The sequence below is a fragment of the Pleurodeles waltl genome, chromosome 4_2 (genome assembly GCF_031143425.1).
Source record: "Pleurodeles waltl isolate 20211129_DDA chromosome 4_2, aPleWal1.hap1.20221129, whole genome shotgun sequence".
Lineage (NCBI taxonomy): Eukaryota > Metazoa > Chordata > Amphibia > Caudata > Salamandridae > Pleurodeles > Pleurodeles waltl.
In genome coordinates, this window is record NC_090443.1 from 679,229,971 (window position 1) to 679,249,173 (window position 19,203).

The 19,203-nt window shown below is 47.7% G+C and overlaps 1 protein-coding gene across 1 annotated transcript in view; it reads right to left on the reverse strand.

Moving 5' to 3' along the window:
* LOC138293182 (calcium-activated chloride channel regulator 1-like) overlaps positions 1–19,203 on the reverse strand; it is a 417,394-nt gene that overhangs the window by 299,351 nt on the left and 98,840 nt on the right. Inside the window, exon 2 of the mRNA XM_069232259.1 lies at positions 10,823–10,963. Within this exon, the coding sequence (XP_069088360.1) occupies positions 10,823–10,963 (141 nt within the window). The remainder of the gene's footprint in view (positions 1–10,822; positions 10,964–19,203) is intronic.

Sequence of the window (19,203 nt, forward strand, 5' to 3'; positions counted from 1 at the left end):
AAACGTTGTCAGGCAACACCACCAAATGAGTCTGAGGAGGATAACTACTCTGAGGAGGAGGACTACTCCAAAGAGGAGGGCAGTGGCCCTGAGGAGGGGACAGAAAGAGATGATAGGCTCCTAGCTCGAATCCGGAGTCTGGAAGAGCTTAAGAGGGCCGAGGAGAAGAGAGCCTTAGTCCTGGCAGAAAGGAGGAGGGACTTAGAGATTAAAAAAATGATTTATGCTTACGAGCTTAAATTGAAAGAGCTGGAAGTCATGAGGGCTGAGTCCAGCTGGAATGGTGGCAGCAACAATTATATATCCAGTGATGCTGCAGAAGTACACATGGCCAGAGAGGTGGTGCCCTACTTGAAGGAGGGAGTTAACACACGCCAGGAGGTTCAGGGGTATGAGGTAGCTCCAGTGATGCACAGGGTCTCTGAGGTAGATTGGGGAACTGGCATGGGGAGTCATATTCCTACTGGTGGGAGGGACACTCTACTGACTCTAGTTGAGAGTGACAGGGAGAGGGGTTCCCCCCAGGTAGAAGTCCTGGTTATGGAGTGTGAAAACATCCCAGAAGAGTGTGGGTTGAGTGTCAGGGACAGTCAGGTACTGTCTCACCAGTCTCAGGAGGGTGATGTGGGGTGCTTTTTCAAAGCAGAGTCACTGGATGGTTGGGTGAAGGGTACTTTGGTTAATTCATGTGAGGGGCTGAGTGATGTAATTGCTGGAGAGCATATGTCTAGTCCTTATTTTCCAGAGCTATGCCAACACCAGGTGGAGTGTGAGTTCTCTGACCCCAGGGAGCTTACAATGGAGGCAGACTTCTGGGTGAGTACCAGAGAGTCTGAAGAGGCATTTGGGGGTGCTCCTGAGAGGAGTGGTCTAGGTAGTTCCCAACCAGGTGAGGTAGGGAAGGATTGTAGTGTCCCAGGTAGGTCCCAGTGTAGTGGGATGGGTGAGGGACCCCATGTCCAGTCTCAGAGGAGAGGGAATGGGGATGGGTTGAGGCCCAAGGTGCCCGAGATCCGGTCCCAGGTCCTGGAGGGTTCCCTGCGGGAACCCCAGGAGGGGAGCCTAGCCTGTACCATAGGGCCATCTGTTGAGGGAGACCCCACAGTGTCAGGAGAACTTGGGGGGGCCGCTGTAGCCAGCGTCCCACCAGTTCTGGTGTCTGGCAGTACCACTCCTAGTGAGGGGGTGCAGAAGTCCAGACAGAGGGTTGAGAGGGGGTTGCGGACCCCAGTGGAGAACCTGGAGGGTCAGGGGTCAGCTCTGAGAGCAGAGCCCCCCACGAATGACCTTGGTGAGACCATTTCTGGGTTGGGGGGAATCCAGACTCTGTCAGATGGGCAGAGGTCAGGAGACCTGCGCCAGCCAGACTCTTGTGTGGCCCTTCGGGACAGTGTGTCCCTTGAGGGGGGTAAGTGTGCCCCCCTGGAAGTCCTGGTGTGCCAGGCAATGGTTCAACCGCAGGGTGGTGACTCTGGGTTGAATGATCAGGTTCAGGGGGTAAACTCTGACCTGATGGGGGGTAAGTGTGCTCCCAAGGAAGTCCTGGTGTGCCAGGCAGTGGTTCAACCGCAGGGTGGTGACCCTGGGTTGGATGACCAGGTTCAGAGGGTAACCTCTGACCTGGTGGGGGGTAGGTATGCCCCCCAGGAAGTCCTGGTTTGCCAGGCAGTGATCCAGTCTGTGGGTACAGACCCTGGATTGGGAGGCCAGGTTAAGGGTGTCCCCCCTGACCTGGAGGAAGGGGCTACTGCTAACAGTGCCCCTACCATGTTGTCTTCTGGGGGGGTCACTCCTAGTTGGGTGGTTCAGGACCCCAGGAGAGAGGGCAGGGGGAGGGAAGCCTCACCCCTGACCCTGGTCCAACCTGAAGGTACAGACCCCAGGTTGGAGGATCAGTTGCAGGTTAACATCCCTGCACTGATGGAAGAATTGTGCAGGACTGCTTCTACAAGCACCCTGACAGTTTTTGACTCTGGGGGTGCCGCTTCTGCAGGGAGGGTACAGAGCCCCAGAGGGGAGGACCAGGGTCAGGTTGTCATCCCTGACCTGGTGGAAGAGAGAGTGGTCAAAGGGTGCCAGGCACCTGGGGCTAACACCCCCCACTCTCCACAGTCACAGTGGTTAGAGAGGCCTGAGGTCGGGCTCTCATCCCTGACAGTTGTCTGGGGCCCCTGTGGCTTGCTGTCCTGGTGGACAGAGTTGCCCCTGGGGGGGGGAGGACGAGAGTCACACCCCGGGGGTGGAGTGGGCAACACCACTGTGTTGGCCCTGGTGGTACTATCTGCCCATTGCAATACATCTGTGAGCAAAGTAAAGTTAGGTGTTGCACAGATGGTGTCTGTAGATGTGGAGAAGGGTTCCCCATGGGTTAGCTTAGTGGGCCCTGAGAGTATGGACAGAGGGATCCAACTGGAGTCAGGAAGGCGTAGAACTGGAACATGCCCCTGCTGTTGTGGGCCTGGGTCCCTGTTCTATCGCCCCAATCAGGGAAGTACATCAAGGTATTGATTGTTCTCCCCTGGCTTTAGGCTGGTAGGGGGTCGTGTTGGACTTTTGCTTATGCAGGGTCATCCCCAGTCTTTTTTGCCTCCTGCCTCCTAATTTTTTCTGACATGTTGCTGTTGGCTTTTCAACTCTGAGCACTTTACCACTGCTAACCAGTGCTAAAGTGCATATGCTCTCCTGTTTAAATTGTATGTAAGTGGTTTATCCATGATTGGCATATTTGATTTACTAGTAAGTCCCTAGTAAGGTGCACTAGAGGTGCCAGGGCCTGTAAATCAAATGCTACTAGTGGGCCTGCAGCACTGGTTGTGCCACCCTCATAAGTAGCTCTGTAATCATGTCTCAGACCTGCCACTGCAGTGTCTGTATGTGTATTCTTACACTGTAAATTCGACTTGGCAAGTGTACCCACTTGCCAGGTCTAAACCTTCCCTTTCCCTACATGTAAGGCACCCCTAAGGTAGGCCCTAGGTAGCCCCAAGGGCAGGGTGCAGTGTATGGATAAGGTAGGACATATAGTAATGTGGTTTATATGTCCTGACAGTGAAATACTGCCAATTTCGTTTTCACTGTTGCAAGGTCTGTCTCTCTCTCATAGGACAATATGGGGGCTACCTTTAAATATGATTAAAGTGTAGATTCCCCTAGAGAGTAGATGGACAGGTGGAGTTTGGGATCCCTGAACTCACAATTTAAAAATACATCTTTTAGTAAAGTTGATTTTGAGATTGTGAGTTTGGAAATGCCACTTTTAGAAAGTGAGCATTTTCTTGCTTAAACCATTCTGTGGCTCTGCCTTGTTTGTGGATTCCCTGTCTGGGTCAGTTTGACAGTTGGGTTGTTTTTCACCTCACTCCAGACAGTGACACAAAGGGAGCTGGGGTGTGATCTGCATTCCTGATTAGCCATCTCTGCTAGGAGGGAGGGGTGGAGTGGTCACTCTCATCTGAAAGGACTGTGCCTGCCTCTGACAATGCTGTCTCCAGCCCCCTGGTGTGTGTCTGAGGCCTTGCCTGGGCAAGGCAGGATTTCACAAGAAGGTGTGAGTCCCCTTTGAAGGAAGGTGACTTCAAAGACTAAAATGGGTATAAGAAGGGCACCCAAACTTACAAACTTTAGAAACACTTCTGGAATCAAGAGGAACCTCTGCCTGGAGAAGAGCTGATCGCTGAGGAACAAGTGCTGCCCTGCCTGTGACTGTGCTTTGTGGAGCTTTCCTGCAGTGCTGCTTCTGCCAGAGTAAGAGGGCAAAGACTGGACTTTGTGTGCCTTCCATCTTGAAGAAGAAACCTCCAAGGGCTTGATGTAGAGCTTGCCTCCTGTTGTTGAAGTCTCAGGGATAGCAAAGACTTCTTCCTGCCAGCACCTGGAGTCTCTGGAGAGACCCCTACTCTGCTCTGTGGTGCCCTTCCAGTTCCTGGGACCCTGAAAGGAGAGGCTGGCAGCCTAAGGACAAAAATACACGCACCGAGCACCGTGCGGAGAAAAGATCGACGCGAATCCGATCGCGGCTGAGAAAACGACGCGACGCCGACTCCGCAGCTGAGAAACGACGCCGCAGGAAACGCGACCGGAGAATCGACGCCCGGAGCAGGAGAAACGACGCGCAGCATCGCTGACGAAGGCGGAGAGATCGCAACCAGCGCCGCGGGACTTTCGGACCGTCGCGTGGCTGGCTTTTTCGACGCGCCTCGCCGTGCCGAGCTGTTTTCGACGCATATACCCGTGCAGGGTTATTTTCGACGCACACCGCCCGTGCGGGGTTATTTTTGACGCAAACCAGGTACATTTTCACGCTAGCAGCGCTAGTGTGGTGTTACAACTACCTAAAGACTCTTTTTATTTTAAACCTTTAAAAAATCATAACTTGACTTGTGTATGTTGGATTTTTGTCGTTTTGGTCTTGTTTTGTCTAGATAAATATTTCCTATTTTTCTAAACTGGTGTTGTGTCATTTTGTAGTGTTTTCATTAAGTTACTGTGTGTGTTGGTACAAATACTTTACGCCCAGCACTCTGAGGTTAAGCCTACTGCTCTGCCAAGCTACCAAGGGGGTAAGCAGGGGTTAGCTGAGGGTGATTCTCTTTTATCCTAACTAGAGTGAGGGTCCTTGCTTGAACAGGGGGTAACCTGACTGTCAACCAGAGACCCCATTTCTAACAAGTAGCAATAGAGTCATTGAGCCCAAGGAACATTATGTTTAAAATTTGACTAGTGCAGTTTATGGACATTTGAGCTGGTTAAGGCTAAGAATTCTATTCAGAATGGGCCCAAGGCTGATTCTTAAAATTTGATTGATGTAGTTTATGGACATTTTAAAGAATTGGTTAAGACCAAATTATCCATTCATGGTGCTGTGTGGCACAAGGCTGATGCCCCTGGAGAGTTGACAGGAATTACACACACAGATTACTGATACCTTGAAAAGAGGAGTAGTAAGAATAATTACCCTCTATCCCACTGTAAGCCAAAGGTGGGTGGCTAAGGGGCTACTAAGACAAGGAGATCCTAACCCCTATCCCACCCTACTGATCACCTGCTTTACTTACAGGTCCCATATATGATATATCAGCACCTTATAAATGCTTCAGCGCTTATGGGCAGTGTCTATTTAATCCTGCTTAGGTCAAGGTGGGCTGTTAGGGATGTAGTAAGCCAAATCCCTATCCTGCCATGTTGAGCACCTGGTTTACTTGCAGACCTTATACGTGCACCTCAGCACTTTATATGTTGTAGCTACCCCAGGCTTATGATTAAGAAAGTGTCTTTAGAAACGTGTTATTTATTCTTTTTATATTACTTACTGGGGCAATAGGAGCCAAGGCAGGGGAATGTGTAGCACACTAGGCTCCCCAGTTTTATGACCAGAGGTGGTTTCTTTTTTTTAACGTGATGCCATCCTTTCATATCGTCTGTATACTCTTTTTTAATAACAATTACTGTGATGTAAAATGTATGCCTTGACAATTTTTATGGTTTTATTTGACTAATAAACTATTACTTACCTACCTTACATAGGCCCTCATTATGGCATTGGCGGTAAATCCCACTTACCGCTGCGGTGACGGCTGCCAAAAACTGTAGCGGAGGCGAACATCCATCTGCCATATTATGACCACATACAGCAAACCGACAGCATACTGCCACAAACACAAATCTACCAGACCAAAGGTAAGTGTAAAACTGTCACTACCAACACCCATACTGTTACACCAACAAAACAACGCCCTCCACATTATGACCCACAAATCCCCACAGCAGACATTCAGAGATGGTAAACCATTGGTGGTACATACAGGCGCGGTCTTAATGGCGACCCAAATACAAAACAACAAAACATTGACCAGAACCAAAAACACATACCTGACACTAATACACTCACCCCACACACCCACCAACAGCACTACAAAACACACACCCACAACACCCACAATCCTTTGCAAATACCCGAAGACCAATACACTCTGCCACACCACTCATACATAGAACTACCCCTACACACCACATCTACCTACACATCCCACACACATCACAAAACACACCCCCAACACTTCACACATCACCCTCTGCACAACACACTCCACACGACACCCATGTCCCCACAAAGGCACCCCTGGTTCACCAATGAGGAGTTGCAGGTCATGGTGGAGGAAATCCTCAGGGTAGAGCCACAACTGTTTGGAGCACAGATCCAGCAGATCGCCATTGACAGGAAGATGGAGCTATGATGGAGAATGGTGAACCGGGTGAACGCTGTGGGACAGCATCCACAAACAAGGGACGACATCAGAAAGAGGTGGAAAGCCCTAGAGGAGAAGGTACGTTCCATAGCAGCAGGGCACCAGCACACTATCCGGAGGACTGGCAGTAGACCCCCACAGCTGACAGCATGGGAGGAGCACGTCTTGGCAATACTGCATCCTGGTGGACTCACTGGACACCCACCACCAATGCATGCACAGCATGGAGAACTAACAATCTCCCCCCCTATTTTCTACTGTCATCCTGTCCATGTGTGCATTAGCATCATCTGGCGAAGGAGCAGGGCACCGGCGAGTGAGGGAGCTGCAGCCCAAGGGACCCAGGAGGCCGAGTCCACCGACGCCGAGGGGACCAGTGGGACAAAGGGCGAGGGGCGCACCATGACGGTGACAGGAGGTGACAACACAGAATCTGAAACCTCTGAAGAAAGCTCCCTGGTGGTGGCAGACACCTCTGGAACCAACCCAGCTACAGGTACAGCCACCACACCCCGTACCAGCACCGCCCTCCCAGTAGTCCCCCACTGTGTTGCTTGTGCCCGCTCACACAGGAGGCTGGGAATCTCCTTTGCCCCAGACACCTCAGGCCCTGCCCCAGTGAGCCCTGCTGCCCTCAGTGAGGAGGCTATTGACCTCCTGAGATGTATTTCTGTAGGGCAGTCGACCATAGTGAATGCCATCCAGGGCCTGACATCCCAGATGCAGCAATTCAATGCCTTCCTGGAGGGCAGAATTCATGGTAGCTTGGCAGCCCTACAGAGATCGTTCCAGGCCCTGGCCTCCTCTCTGGTGGAAGCCAGTATCCCTGGTCCTACCGTCCCCCCTCCAACTACCACTTCCCAGTCCCAGTCTCCCAACCCCATACCCATCCCACGCACACATTCAGACAATCATGCACACAAAACATCAAAAGAGAGCGGCACAGACAAACACAGGCACCTCACTCCAAGCCACAAGCACTCACACAAACAAGAGACAGATGCAGACACAACAACATCCACTGCCTCCACTGTCTCCCCCTCCTCCTCCTCCTCCCCTCTCACAGTCACATCCGTACTCATACCTGCATGCACTGCATCAACAATCCCAGACCCTGCCACCTGTACACCCTTGCCCACAGACACCACAAGAACAGACCCGCAGACATGCACCCGACAGACCACATGCCAGTCTTCACCACCATCACCACCTCATGCAGCACACCCACCTCACTTGCAGACACCACCACAGCATCCATCCACACGTCCTGTCTCCCCCTCCAAAGAAACACAAACGCTCACACTCAGACCTCCAACAGCCATCCACCTCACACACACACACTGTCCATGCACCTGCACCCAAGTCCAGCACAGCTACTCCTCCTACTACCACTTCCTCTACCTCCACTCCCATCCCTCCTCCCACATCCCACCCCAATATCCCTACCCCTCCCCCCGTCCTGCCCATAAGTGCAAGGTCCCAACCACCCAGCCCAGCACCTCAGCCAACCGGTCTGCCACTGCTCCCACCCAAAAATCTGCTGCTGGCACTAAGGGGCCCCCTGAGTGGGACGGCAGCCACTCCTAGCAAGGACACACCTCCACCCCAAAAACGGAGGTCTAAGGTGTCAGAACCAAAGATTCAGAGGACAGAGTCAGTGGAGCCACCTCCTAAACCTGGAGGCGAGGACACAAGTCACTTGAGAAAGGCCAATGGTGGCCCTCACAGGGATGAACCCAAGGATCCCCATCCACCACTAGGGTGGTCCTCACAGGAATGAACCCAGGGATCACCATCCACCACCTTAGGGCAAGGATCCCCATCCACCATCTGGGGCAAGGATCCCCCTCTACCATGTGAGGCCATACAGCCCACCTTCCAGAGACTGTGGGCAAAGACTCCCCTTCAGGGACAGAGGGCAAAGATTACCCTCCAGGGACCAGTGGGCAAGGAGCCCCCTCCAGAACCAGTGGGCAAGGAGCCCCCTCCAGAGACTGTGAGAAAAGACTTCCCTCTAGGGACAATGGGCAAGGTTCCCCCTCCAGAACCAGAGGGCAAGGAGCCCCCTCCAGAGACTGTGTGCAAAGACTCCCCTCTAGGGACAGTGGGCAAAGACTCCTCTCTAGGGACCAGCGTGCAAGGAGCCCCCTCCAGAACCATCGGGCAAGGTGCCCCCTCCAAAACCAGTGGGCAAGGAGCCCCCTCCAGAGACTGTGGGCAAAGACTCCCCTCCAGGGACAATGGGCAAAGACTCCACTCCAGGGACATTAGGCAACGACTCCCCTCTGGGGACCAATGGGCAAGGAGCCCCCTCCAAAGCCAGTGGGCAAGGAGCCCCTCCAGAGTCTGTGGGCAAAGGCTTCCCTCCAAGGACCAGTGTGCAAGGAGCCCCATCCAGAACCGGTGGGCATGATACCCACTCCAGCTGAGGTGCCCCCCCCCACACCGTCCTTCCCCCTGAGGTGCCTGCCCATTTCCAACATGATGCCCCTGAACAGTGGAGTCCGGCTGATGTCAGGAGTCAAGTTGGGGCTTAGATGATGCCATGTGGCCATATGGCCCTTTACTACTTTGGACTGGCCATTGGCCCAATCTGTACATTGACATGTATTTAGTTATTTATTTATTCATTATAGTGGCTGCTGGGAGAAAAGTATAGTGGTTGTACTACAGGTATGTGTCCTTGCATTCTTTGTTCCTTGGTCCTGTAACTGTTGATGTACTGTGCAGCTGGATGTGTGTTATGCGTGTGTGTGTCACTCTCCTTTTCCTCCCTACCTCCCTTGTGTGCTAGGCAGCTGTACTCACCGTCGTTGTCTTCGTTGGCGTTGGTGGTTTAGAACTGCCATGGTGTGGTAGAGCATCATGAAAACTTGGAGTTCAGGTTTCATGGCGGCAGCTGTGTCCTCTGTGTCCCTGGAGGTGAGTGTCTCCATTTATATAAAGTGTGTCCCCTAGGCTTTTGATGGTGTTGCTAACACCCTGGAAATCCTGGAAGTTTGCCATGTCATAATATGGTGGGCAGTACCTTGACTTCTGCCTGCTTGTGGGTGGCTACCGCCGTGGTCAGTGGTGTTAACGTCCAGGCGGTTGGTGTGGTACATTGGCTGTCTATGGGAGGTCTCACCGCCATGGTCATAATTTGGTGATGATTACCGCCAACCTGTTGGAGGTATTACCACCATTTTAACCATGGCAATCAAAACACCGCCAATGTCATAATGAGGGCCTTAATGTCTTTCAATGTTTTTTAATGTTTAGATTTAGGGGTACCATATTGCGTGTATTTTATTTTATTTTAAACAACACAGATGCTGTATTTTAACGCACATTTGATGGTGCTCTGTTTCACATTTTGACCTATTTTGGGGCTTACAAAATTACTTTAACAATAAAAGAGTAGAAATACCTAGAGTAGATATTAGTAATAGATTTTGCAATATATTTTAAATTAAACAATCGTTTTGATGGACTCTCAAGATCACAAGAAAAGTCATGGGAATTATGACTTGACAGGTAATTTAGAATTGGAGAGAATCGACTCAGCACTTGTAGGGGCATTTATTTAAAGGGAATCCTTTCATGAAACAAATACTCCTGGATTATTAATGTGCTTATTGTACACCCAAGGCTTTTGTATCTGGAATAAAAAAAACAGACCTAGACTAACCAAGTTTTCAAGGCCTTTCAAAATTCCAGTTCTTGCTCCATCAGGCGAAGATTAAGGGGCAACGAGTTCCACAATTAGGCTCCTAAAAACATCAGAGAGGACCCACCCCATCTTGCTTTCTTTATTTTTGGTACGGTTACTAAGTTCACTTAACAAAATCCTCTAACTTTGCAATCATAAAAATAAAAATAAACACCAATCCACAAGTTACAAAAATGCACACCAATTTGTCAGAAGACATACCGAACAATTGACCTCCGTCTTTGAAAGTACAGCAAATGTGACAAGATAAACACAAAATTAAAAGGCATCATTGTGGCTCATTCACCTTCTGAACTCCAGCATGTTTATTTTAGGGGTGCTGCAGCACCCTTGTATTCGTACTTCCAGCGTCTATGAATATACATCCTCAGTAGAAGAATACATTACACGTGAACATCTATGGTTTGATGCACAAATCAACTCTGACTGTAAAATAATTTTTGTGAAACTTCCTATTAACTAAATCTAAAAATAAATCAATTTAACCCCCAGTTAACATATGAGACTAAAGAGCCGTGAAAAAATCTGCGAAACATATTTGGGCCTATTTAGAAAGTTGTTTTCCAACATGTAAAACAGTACCCCTGCAGTACTCTTTCAAGTGCCTTTGTAAATGAACCCCAAAATATCTAAAATGGGAGTAAGATGGTAATATCCATATATAATTAGTTCAAAAATGAAATAACTGTGTACTAGTCGCAATTTTACGGATGGGAAGCTGGAAGTTTCAGAGCTGATTCACAAAGGCATTTAAGAGCACCTAAAAGAGCACTCCTATAGTGCTATTTCCAGTACTCATAACCGCTTTTGTGAATTGGCCCTAATGCCTTAATTGTCTTTATTTATATTCATTTTAAAATCTTACCTTATTGAATGACTCTGTTCTGGGCCTCAAATAACTGCTGTTTTGCCGCCATGTCATAGGCAATAAAATTTTGACACTCTTGAAATAAAGTCCTTTCTGTGTCGCATTAAACATGTAAGAAGATGCCTCAGCGACCATGCTCTAGAAATTTAAGTGAAATCAAACACAAATGAATGATGTAAAAATCTAAAATATGGTAGATATTGTAATTGTGTTCAATCAATTGAACATGACAATGAACTTGCTTCAGAAAAACCACACATTTAGGGCCTCATTATGACTTTGAGGGTTGAACCAGCTGACTGCCAATGCTGCGGGGAGGATGCCACCATCATACTGACGGTGTCCCCCAGCCCTATTACAATGGTCCTGCGGACAGACTGGCGAGAACATTGTAATAGAGTGTTGCTGCTGGTCAGTCTTGCGGGAACAGTGCTGCGATATAGGACTCGCCTCCTTTAAGGGAGTAGAGTCCAATACCGTAGCAAAGAGGCTGCTGACCAGCACCCTCGGAATGCACACTGTCTGCAAAGCAAAGCAAAGCTCATTCCGTGGGTGCTAGGCAGAGGGGGCCCTGAACTGCCAATGACATGGGCAAGGGCAGTTCAGGGGCCTCCCTGTGGCCCGCAGCACACCCTTACCACCAGCCTTTCCATGGCTGGTACAACACAGAATGCTGTCATGCCGTCGGGAACCTTGGTCCCGAAGGACAGCGGTCCCATGGCAATCCCACCACCAGGGTCTTAATGTGGCGGTTGGACCGCCAAAGTTGTGGCAGTCTGACTGTCACTGCAAATGTGTGGCCACCACACTCGTAATAAGGCCCTTAAATGATGGCATAAGATACTGAACATTGGTTTAGCTACTTTTATTTTAACAAAAGAATGGGTATCTGATTTTTAATACTCTGGCATAAGGACAATTAACGTGTGGAAAAACACATTTGTAGTGTGGAAAATGTATTTCTTGTAAATATGAAACAGTATATTTAACCTGAAATAACACATTAACAGTAGTAAAAAAACATAAAAGTCAGAAAATCAAAACACATGAGTTGAGGGATACATTCACTAGGAGGCAGGTAATGACAGCCATCACTAATTATCCTAGACAAATATATTTAACACACCATTTTAGGCATTCTCAATTGTGAAATTTTAGCATCCCAGGTGAGCCAAATACATTTTAACTTTCAAATTGTGCATGGAGACCAAATGTGAAACTGAGAAAATTATATTTCAACATTAAATGAAAAATAATGAACTACATGCAATATACAGTTTGTGATTTATTGGATGGCATTTCACACAAAGTGCAGTATATCTTACCTACATGTACACCATCCATCATCATCATCCTCATCATCATATAGCTTTATTTCGGTAAAACACAGATACCATAAAAGCACATCACAAAAAATTACAATTTTACAAAGATATACTATAGATAAAAAGTCCTTGTGTAAAAGTCCTTGAATGTAAGACATTTTCCCTTTAAGAGCAAACCATATAAAATCGTGATAAAATAAATATTACATTTTCCATAATAAATATCATGACAAAAATATATTCCTAATTTAAAAACGAGAGATGGGTTAAATGAGAATACAAGACATTCCCAATATAAACTTCTGTTAATGGGACGATTTGAGCGTTTTTATTCTAACACACCAAATTTCATCTACATAGCTTGCTAAGGCAAATGCCACCGTGCCCTCAGTATTAGACCTAAAAATTCTGAGGGCAGTAAAACGGTTCTGGAAGCCCATAATTCTACAAAGAGGGACGATCCACTTATTTAGTTGTCTATCGTAAGCAGGACAATGGAACAGTACATGAGCACTACATTCAGGAAGGGAGCAGCCCATCGGACAAAGATTGGCATAAGAATCATCTTTAGACCAATTACAGGTAAAAGAACGTAGCGGAAGGGAGCCTAGCCTGAATCTGATGTAAAGGGCGTGGGCTCGAGGGAATGTAATCAAATCCATATATGATTCAAACTCATAGTGACATTTGACTGATGTAAACTTGTCCGTCAAACTACCTAGAGGGACCTCTGTTAAATTCCCCACTTTTAGCCACCGCCAATATCCATCCTTTACAACTTGTGTCGCATTTTTGGGTAAATTATTAGGAGCCATCCAAAAATGGGCCAGCCCCAATTTAGACGGACTAGCCCTAACATGCTTGCACCAGGGAATTTTTTCTGCGTTGTTTCCACTTGTCAAGACTTTCAACCATATTCTATACGGGCTAAGTACGTCCAATGACCATAGTCTGATCCAATATAGTATTGGTCTCAGCGCTGCTATATGAGCAATAGAATCGAGGTTCACGTCCATGCGTACAGGCAACGTAGGAGAACAAGTGGGTATTCTAAGGAGAGACTTTATAAAGAAGTTTTCAGCAATCTCCAGATCCTTTAGGTTTTCATGTCCCCATAGTTCTCCATAAAGAGCGTTCCCTCTTGCTTGTAACTTGTATATTTCCATTGCTGAAGTGATTGCAAACCTGGGGGACCTGTTCACAAATCTCAGTACACCACCCAGGTTCTGCTTCACTGACATATGAGCCCTTGCTAGCTGAGCCTGCCATCTATGCGTATCCTCCAATCTAACCCCCAAATACACAAATTCGGCAACTCTCTCCAACTCTACCCCTTCCATAAAGATGCTCTTTCTTACTTTGTGTTTATTGTCATCAAAGATCATATACTTTATTTGCGTAGAGTTCACTTCAAGACCGTGATCTCTACAGAAGGATGTGAATTTTTGGAGTAAGTTTGCTAAACCAGACGCAGTTTGGGATAGCAATAATGTATCGTTCGCAAAGAGCAGACATGGTGTCTTCACCCCCCCTAGTTTGGGAGCATCGTTATCACAAGCAAAAAGATAAGGAATGCAAGCATTTATAAAAATAAGGAAAAGAGTTGGGGCTAAAACACACCCTTGCCTCACTCCCCTTTTAATTGGAATCTCTCTAGTTACTTCCCCATTTTGTCCCCATCTAACTTTGGCAAAGGTCTTATTGTACAAGCTTTTGATTGTGTTTAGTAGCGTACATGGGAGTCCTGCTCTATCTAATATCTCCCATAGCTTTTGGCGTGGGACCAGGTCAAATGCAGATCTAAGATCCACAAAGGTTACGAATAGCTTTCTTCCTTCCAGATCAACAGACTTCCATTTAATCGTAAAGAATCTAAATATCTGGTCGATTGTGCTAATTTCTTCCCTGAAGCCAGCCTGGAGGTCACTCAGGATTTGTGTTTCTTGCATCCATATCTTGACTCTCATCAAAATCTGATGACAAAATATTTTTGGGAGATTATCCAAAAGACTGATTGGCCTGTGATTTATTGGGTTGGTTCTATTTCCCTTTTTATAGATATGTATAATGATAGCACCCCTCCAAGTGCGAGGGAAATTTCCAGTGGTCAAGACTGCATTTGATACTTTATTTATATATGGGACCCATGTCTCTGGGTCGGTTTTATATAAATCGGCCGGAATACCATCGAGGCCAGGAGCCTTTCCCAATTTTTGGGCCATAACAGCCTCTCTTGTTTCAGATAAAGTAAATGGCCTAGGGTTGCTTTCAGAAAAAGAACCCAATTTGTATGCCTCATGAACATGTACTTCCTCTTCATGGAGTTTTGTGAAATGATCAACCCAACTATCCGCGGGGATATGGCAGACAAGCCTATCACCCTGGTTTGGCCCATTGAAAGCTACCAGGGACCAAAAACGTTTTGTATGCTTTTCCCTGGCTGCTGTCAATAGGTTCTGCCAGGCCTCCATTTCCCAATTGTTTTTGGCCTGCTTTATTGTTGACACATAATCTCGTCTGGCATTTGTTATCAGGTTTGTATCTCTTGATTTGATCGCTTTAATCAAGCCATTTCTAGCAGCCCTACATGTTTTGTCAAACCACCTGTTGCAAAAGTGCACTGGGTGTTTGACATCTCTGTTGATTTTAAGAAAAAGATCCTGCAAAGTATCAAATAATGCCATATGGAGACTCAGAATCTTGTTTGGAGAATGGAAGGAAGAGGTTTCAACAAGCTGATGTGTTGATACTGTATCATACACAATCTTCTGTAATTTTATTGACTTTTGGAAGCACTCCCATTTCAAAGTACGCTTGTTAGAGGAGAGTGTTAGGGGCAGCAAGGCTCTCTTATTGCAATCAGTATCCTCATTTTCTAGAATTAGGCCCTCGTAGGCGACTAAAATTGGAGCGTGGTCACTTGTGTACTGTCTTCCTACGCACATATCATGTACACGAAACCAAATTCTTGTATCGATTACCGCATAGTCCAATGTACTACTATACTGGCCTCTGAAAAAGGTATGGTTTGCAGGTATATCCGAGGGAAAATGGCCATTCGCGCGGCAAAGGCCGTGAGTAATCATGAAGTGGATAAATTGTAGCACTCTAGTGTTTGACCTAACCTGTTTCTTTAGAGAGGAAAAAGGTGGGGTATTCCATGCTACATCTTCTAATTGAATTACTTCTGAAAAAGCACAATTTGGTTCAAGTGTAACATTTAGGTCCCCTACAATAAAAATAAAATTAGATTTTTTATATTCTAAATCCAAGGCATTTAATACTTGAAAGTTTTTGGACAATTTGTTAGGGGGACATGGTCTATTGTAGATATTCATACATAATAAAAAAAGAACCACACTTCTGCTGTATGGATAAAGCCAGTATGTCCTCTGAGTCCACTACAATTTCTTTAATTTTCCCCTAGACTGAGATCTTCAGCCATGTAATGAGCCCTCCTGCTGGTCGCCCCATCGGAGAAGGACTTGCTGGTTTACAATAGGATTTGAAACCTTGTCTAAGAGCTTTATCTATCGTCCACCGTTCTTGGAAAAAACAAATATCAAAGTTGTCTCTGTAGACCCCCCAGTCTGGATCAGCCAATTTAGTACGGATTCCTGCCAAGTTCCATGACAAAAGGTTTGGGGTAAAGTGCCCATCACTTGCAGTCTTCTTCAATAAAGGTACAAGGCTACAGATGTTAACATTTGGGTTTGTAGGAGTAGAGTTAAATAAAACATTTTTTGTACCTGGAAATGATGATTTCTCCCTCCTTTCAGCAGGAAGTGCTGATGGGGCCCCCTTTTCCTCAAAAAATGTAAAGTTGAGGGACTCCCGTTGATCCTGATCGGGAATAAGTGAATCAGATTCAACTGTCAGGGATGATTGGACAGGACTCTATGGGGTTGTTAGAACATTCACGGGGGGACTATCCTGGTTGTTAGATTGTAGAAGAGGACTCTTAGAAGCTTGTGCGTTCGTAATTGGCACATGGTCTTTTACAAGCCAGCAACTTTTAAAGTAGATCACCGAACCATTTTTCAAAGGGTTTCTCATTTCCAGAGATAGAAGACCCCTTACCAAATCAGAGGTAGATAATGTCAACTTTATCATATCAAATTGTCCTTCCGATGAGGGATAACGCTGAGCAGAAATTATGTCTGAGTGTATAACAGAACAACATTGATGAGTGTGCCGGATCCAATGAATGACTTTATTTTTTAGAGACATCGCATCTTCTTTGAAATCTATAGCTACGGGTGGAACCCTGCACATGTAAATTGAGTGGTCAAAATCTCTAGACTGAAATGCATTTTGTACAGAGTTCACAACCCTATTATGCTTTGGATGGGCCAATGTTGGTACAAGGGTTTTTTTTATAGTTCCAGAGGAACTAGTCTCGCCAGATGGTGAAACAGAGTTTACCTGGACGAAGGCACTGAGTGGCTGTAGCAAAGATTGTTCCTTAGTGTTAGAAATGGGGTTTTTGGTTGGCAGTCAGGTTGCCCTCTGTACAAGCAAGAACCCTCACTCTAGTCAGGGTAAGTCACACACAATCCAAAATCAGCCTGTGCTCACCCTCCGGTAGCTTGGCACGAGCAGTCAGGCTTAACTTAGAAGGCAATGTGTAAAGCATTTGTGCAATAAATCATACAATACCATAACATAACACCACAAAAATACACCACACAGTGTTTAGAAAAATATATAATATTTATCTGGGTATTTGCAGGTCAAAATGATCAAAGGTGCAATATGAATTTATAAAGATATCACTGAAAAGTGATATAAAGTGTCTTAAGTCTTTAAAAAGCAAATAAAGGGGATCGGCGGGAGCACCGCCAACAGGCTGGCGGTGCCCCGCAGGGCATTCTGACCGCGGCGGTTTGGCCGCGGTCAGAACAGGAAAACCGGCGGTCTCCCGCCGGTTTTCCGCTGCCCTACGGAATCCTCCATGGCGGCGCAGCTTGCTGCGCCGCCATGGGGATTCCGACACCCAATACCGCCATCCTGTTCCTGGCGGTTCGCCCCCCAGGAACAGGATGGCGGTATGGGGTGTCGTGGGGCCCCCGTAAGAGGGCCCCACAGAGAATTTCAGTGTCTGCTTTGCAGACACTGAAATTCGCGACGGGTGCAACTGCACCCGTCGCACCTTCCCACTCCGCCGGCTCCATTCGGAGCCGGCTTCCTCGTGGGAAGGGGTTTCCCGCTGGGCTGGCGGGCGGCCTTCTGGCGGTCGCCCGCCAGCCCAGCGGGAAAACCAGAATGGCCTCCGCGGTCTTTCGACCGCGGAGCGGCCATTTGCGGTTCCCACCAGGCGGGCGGCTACCGCCGCCCGCCAGCCTCAGAATGAGGCCCAAAGTGTCTTTCAAGCACAAAGTACCTGGTTTCTGGTGGGAAATCTCCTCAGAGGTCCACAGGAGAAGAGATACGTGGAAAAATTGTGTGTGCGTCGATTTCTCCCCAGCACACACAGACTTGCGTCGTTATTTCCCACGTGGGGGAAGACGTGCGTCGTTTTCCAGCGCGCGGACAGTCTCTTTCTGTGGATCGCGGGCATTACCAGATGGCCCGGGTCTGTGCGTGGATTTTCCTGCTTGTTTTCCGGCTGCGCTTCGTTCTGCGGGGCTGCGCGTCGAAGTTTCGATCTCACGGCAGGCGTCGCGTCAATTTCTCCTTGGAAGTCGGGCGGCGTTGTCCTTGCGAGGCTGTGCATCAAAGTTTTGGTCTCACGGCAGGCGTCGCGTCGATTTCTCCTTGAAAGTCGTGCGGCGTTGTCCTTGCGAGGCCGTGCGTCAAAGTTTCGAGCTCACAGTAGGCGTTGCGTCGATTTCGTCTTAGAAGTCTGGCGGCGTTGTCCTTGCGAGGCCGTGCGTCAAAGTTTCGGTCGTCCCGAAGGCGTTGCGTCGATCAGTGTCGGTGTGCGGCATTTTTCTCGCCGCGGAGCAAGCTGTGCGTCGAATATTTCGGCGCACGGAGCGTCCAAGTGAAAGCGAGAAGTCTTTTTGGTCCTGAGACTTCAGGGAACAGGAGGCAAGCTCTATCCAAGCCCTTGGAGAGCACTTTTACAGCCAGACAAGAGTTCAGCAAGGCAGCAGGCCAACAGCAAGGCAGCAGTCCTTTGTAGAAAAGCAGACAGGTGAGTCCTTTGAGCAGCCAGGCAGTTCTTCTTGGCAGGATGTAGTTTCTGGTTCAGGTTTCTTCTCCAGGAAGTGTCTGATGAGGTAGGGCAGAGGCCCTGTTTTATACTAAGTTGTGCCTTTGAAGTGGGGGTGACTTCAAAGAGTGTCTAAGAAATGCACCAAGCCCCCTTTTAGTTCAATCCTGTCTGCCAGAGTCCCAGTAGGGGGTGTGGCAGTCCTTTGTGTGAGGGCAGGCCCTCCACCCTCCCAGCCCAGGAAGACCCATTCAAAATGCAGATGTATGCAAGTGAGGCTGAGTACCCTGTGTTTGGGGTGTGTCTGAGTGAATGCACAAGGAGCTGTCTTGTAAACCTAGCCAGACGTGGATTGAAGGGCACAACAAGGTTTTAGTGCAAAGAAATGCTCACTTTCTAAAAGTGGCATTTCTAGAATAGTAATATTAAATCCGACTTCACCAGTCAGCAGGATTTTATATTACCATTCTGGCCATACTAAATATGACCTTCCTGCTCCTTTCAGATCAGCAGCTGCCACTTCAACAATGTATGAGAGCAGCCCCAATGTTAGCCTATGAAGGGAGCAGGCCTCACAGTAGTGTAAAAACGAACTTAGGAGTTTTACACTACCAGGACATATAACCACACAAGTACATGTCCTGCCTTTTACCCACACAGCACCCTGCTCTAGGGGTTACCTAGGGCACACATTAGGGGTGACTTATGTATAGAAAAGGGGAGTTCTAGGCTTGGCAAGTACCTTTAAATGCCAAGTCGAAGTGGCAGTGAAACTGCACACACAGGCCTTGCAATGGCAGGCCTGAGACAAGGTTAAGGGGCTACTGAGGTGGGTGGCACAACCAGTGCTGCAGGCCCACTAGTAGCATTTAATCTACATGCCCTAGGCACATGTA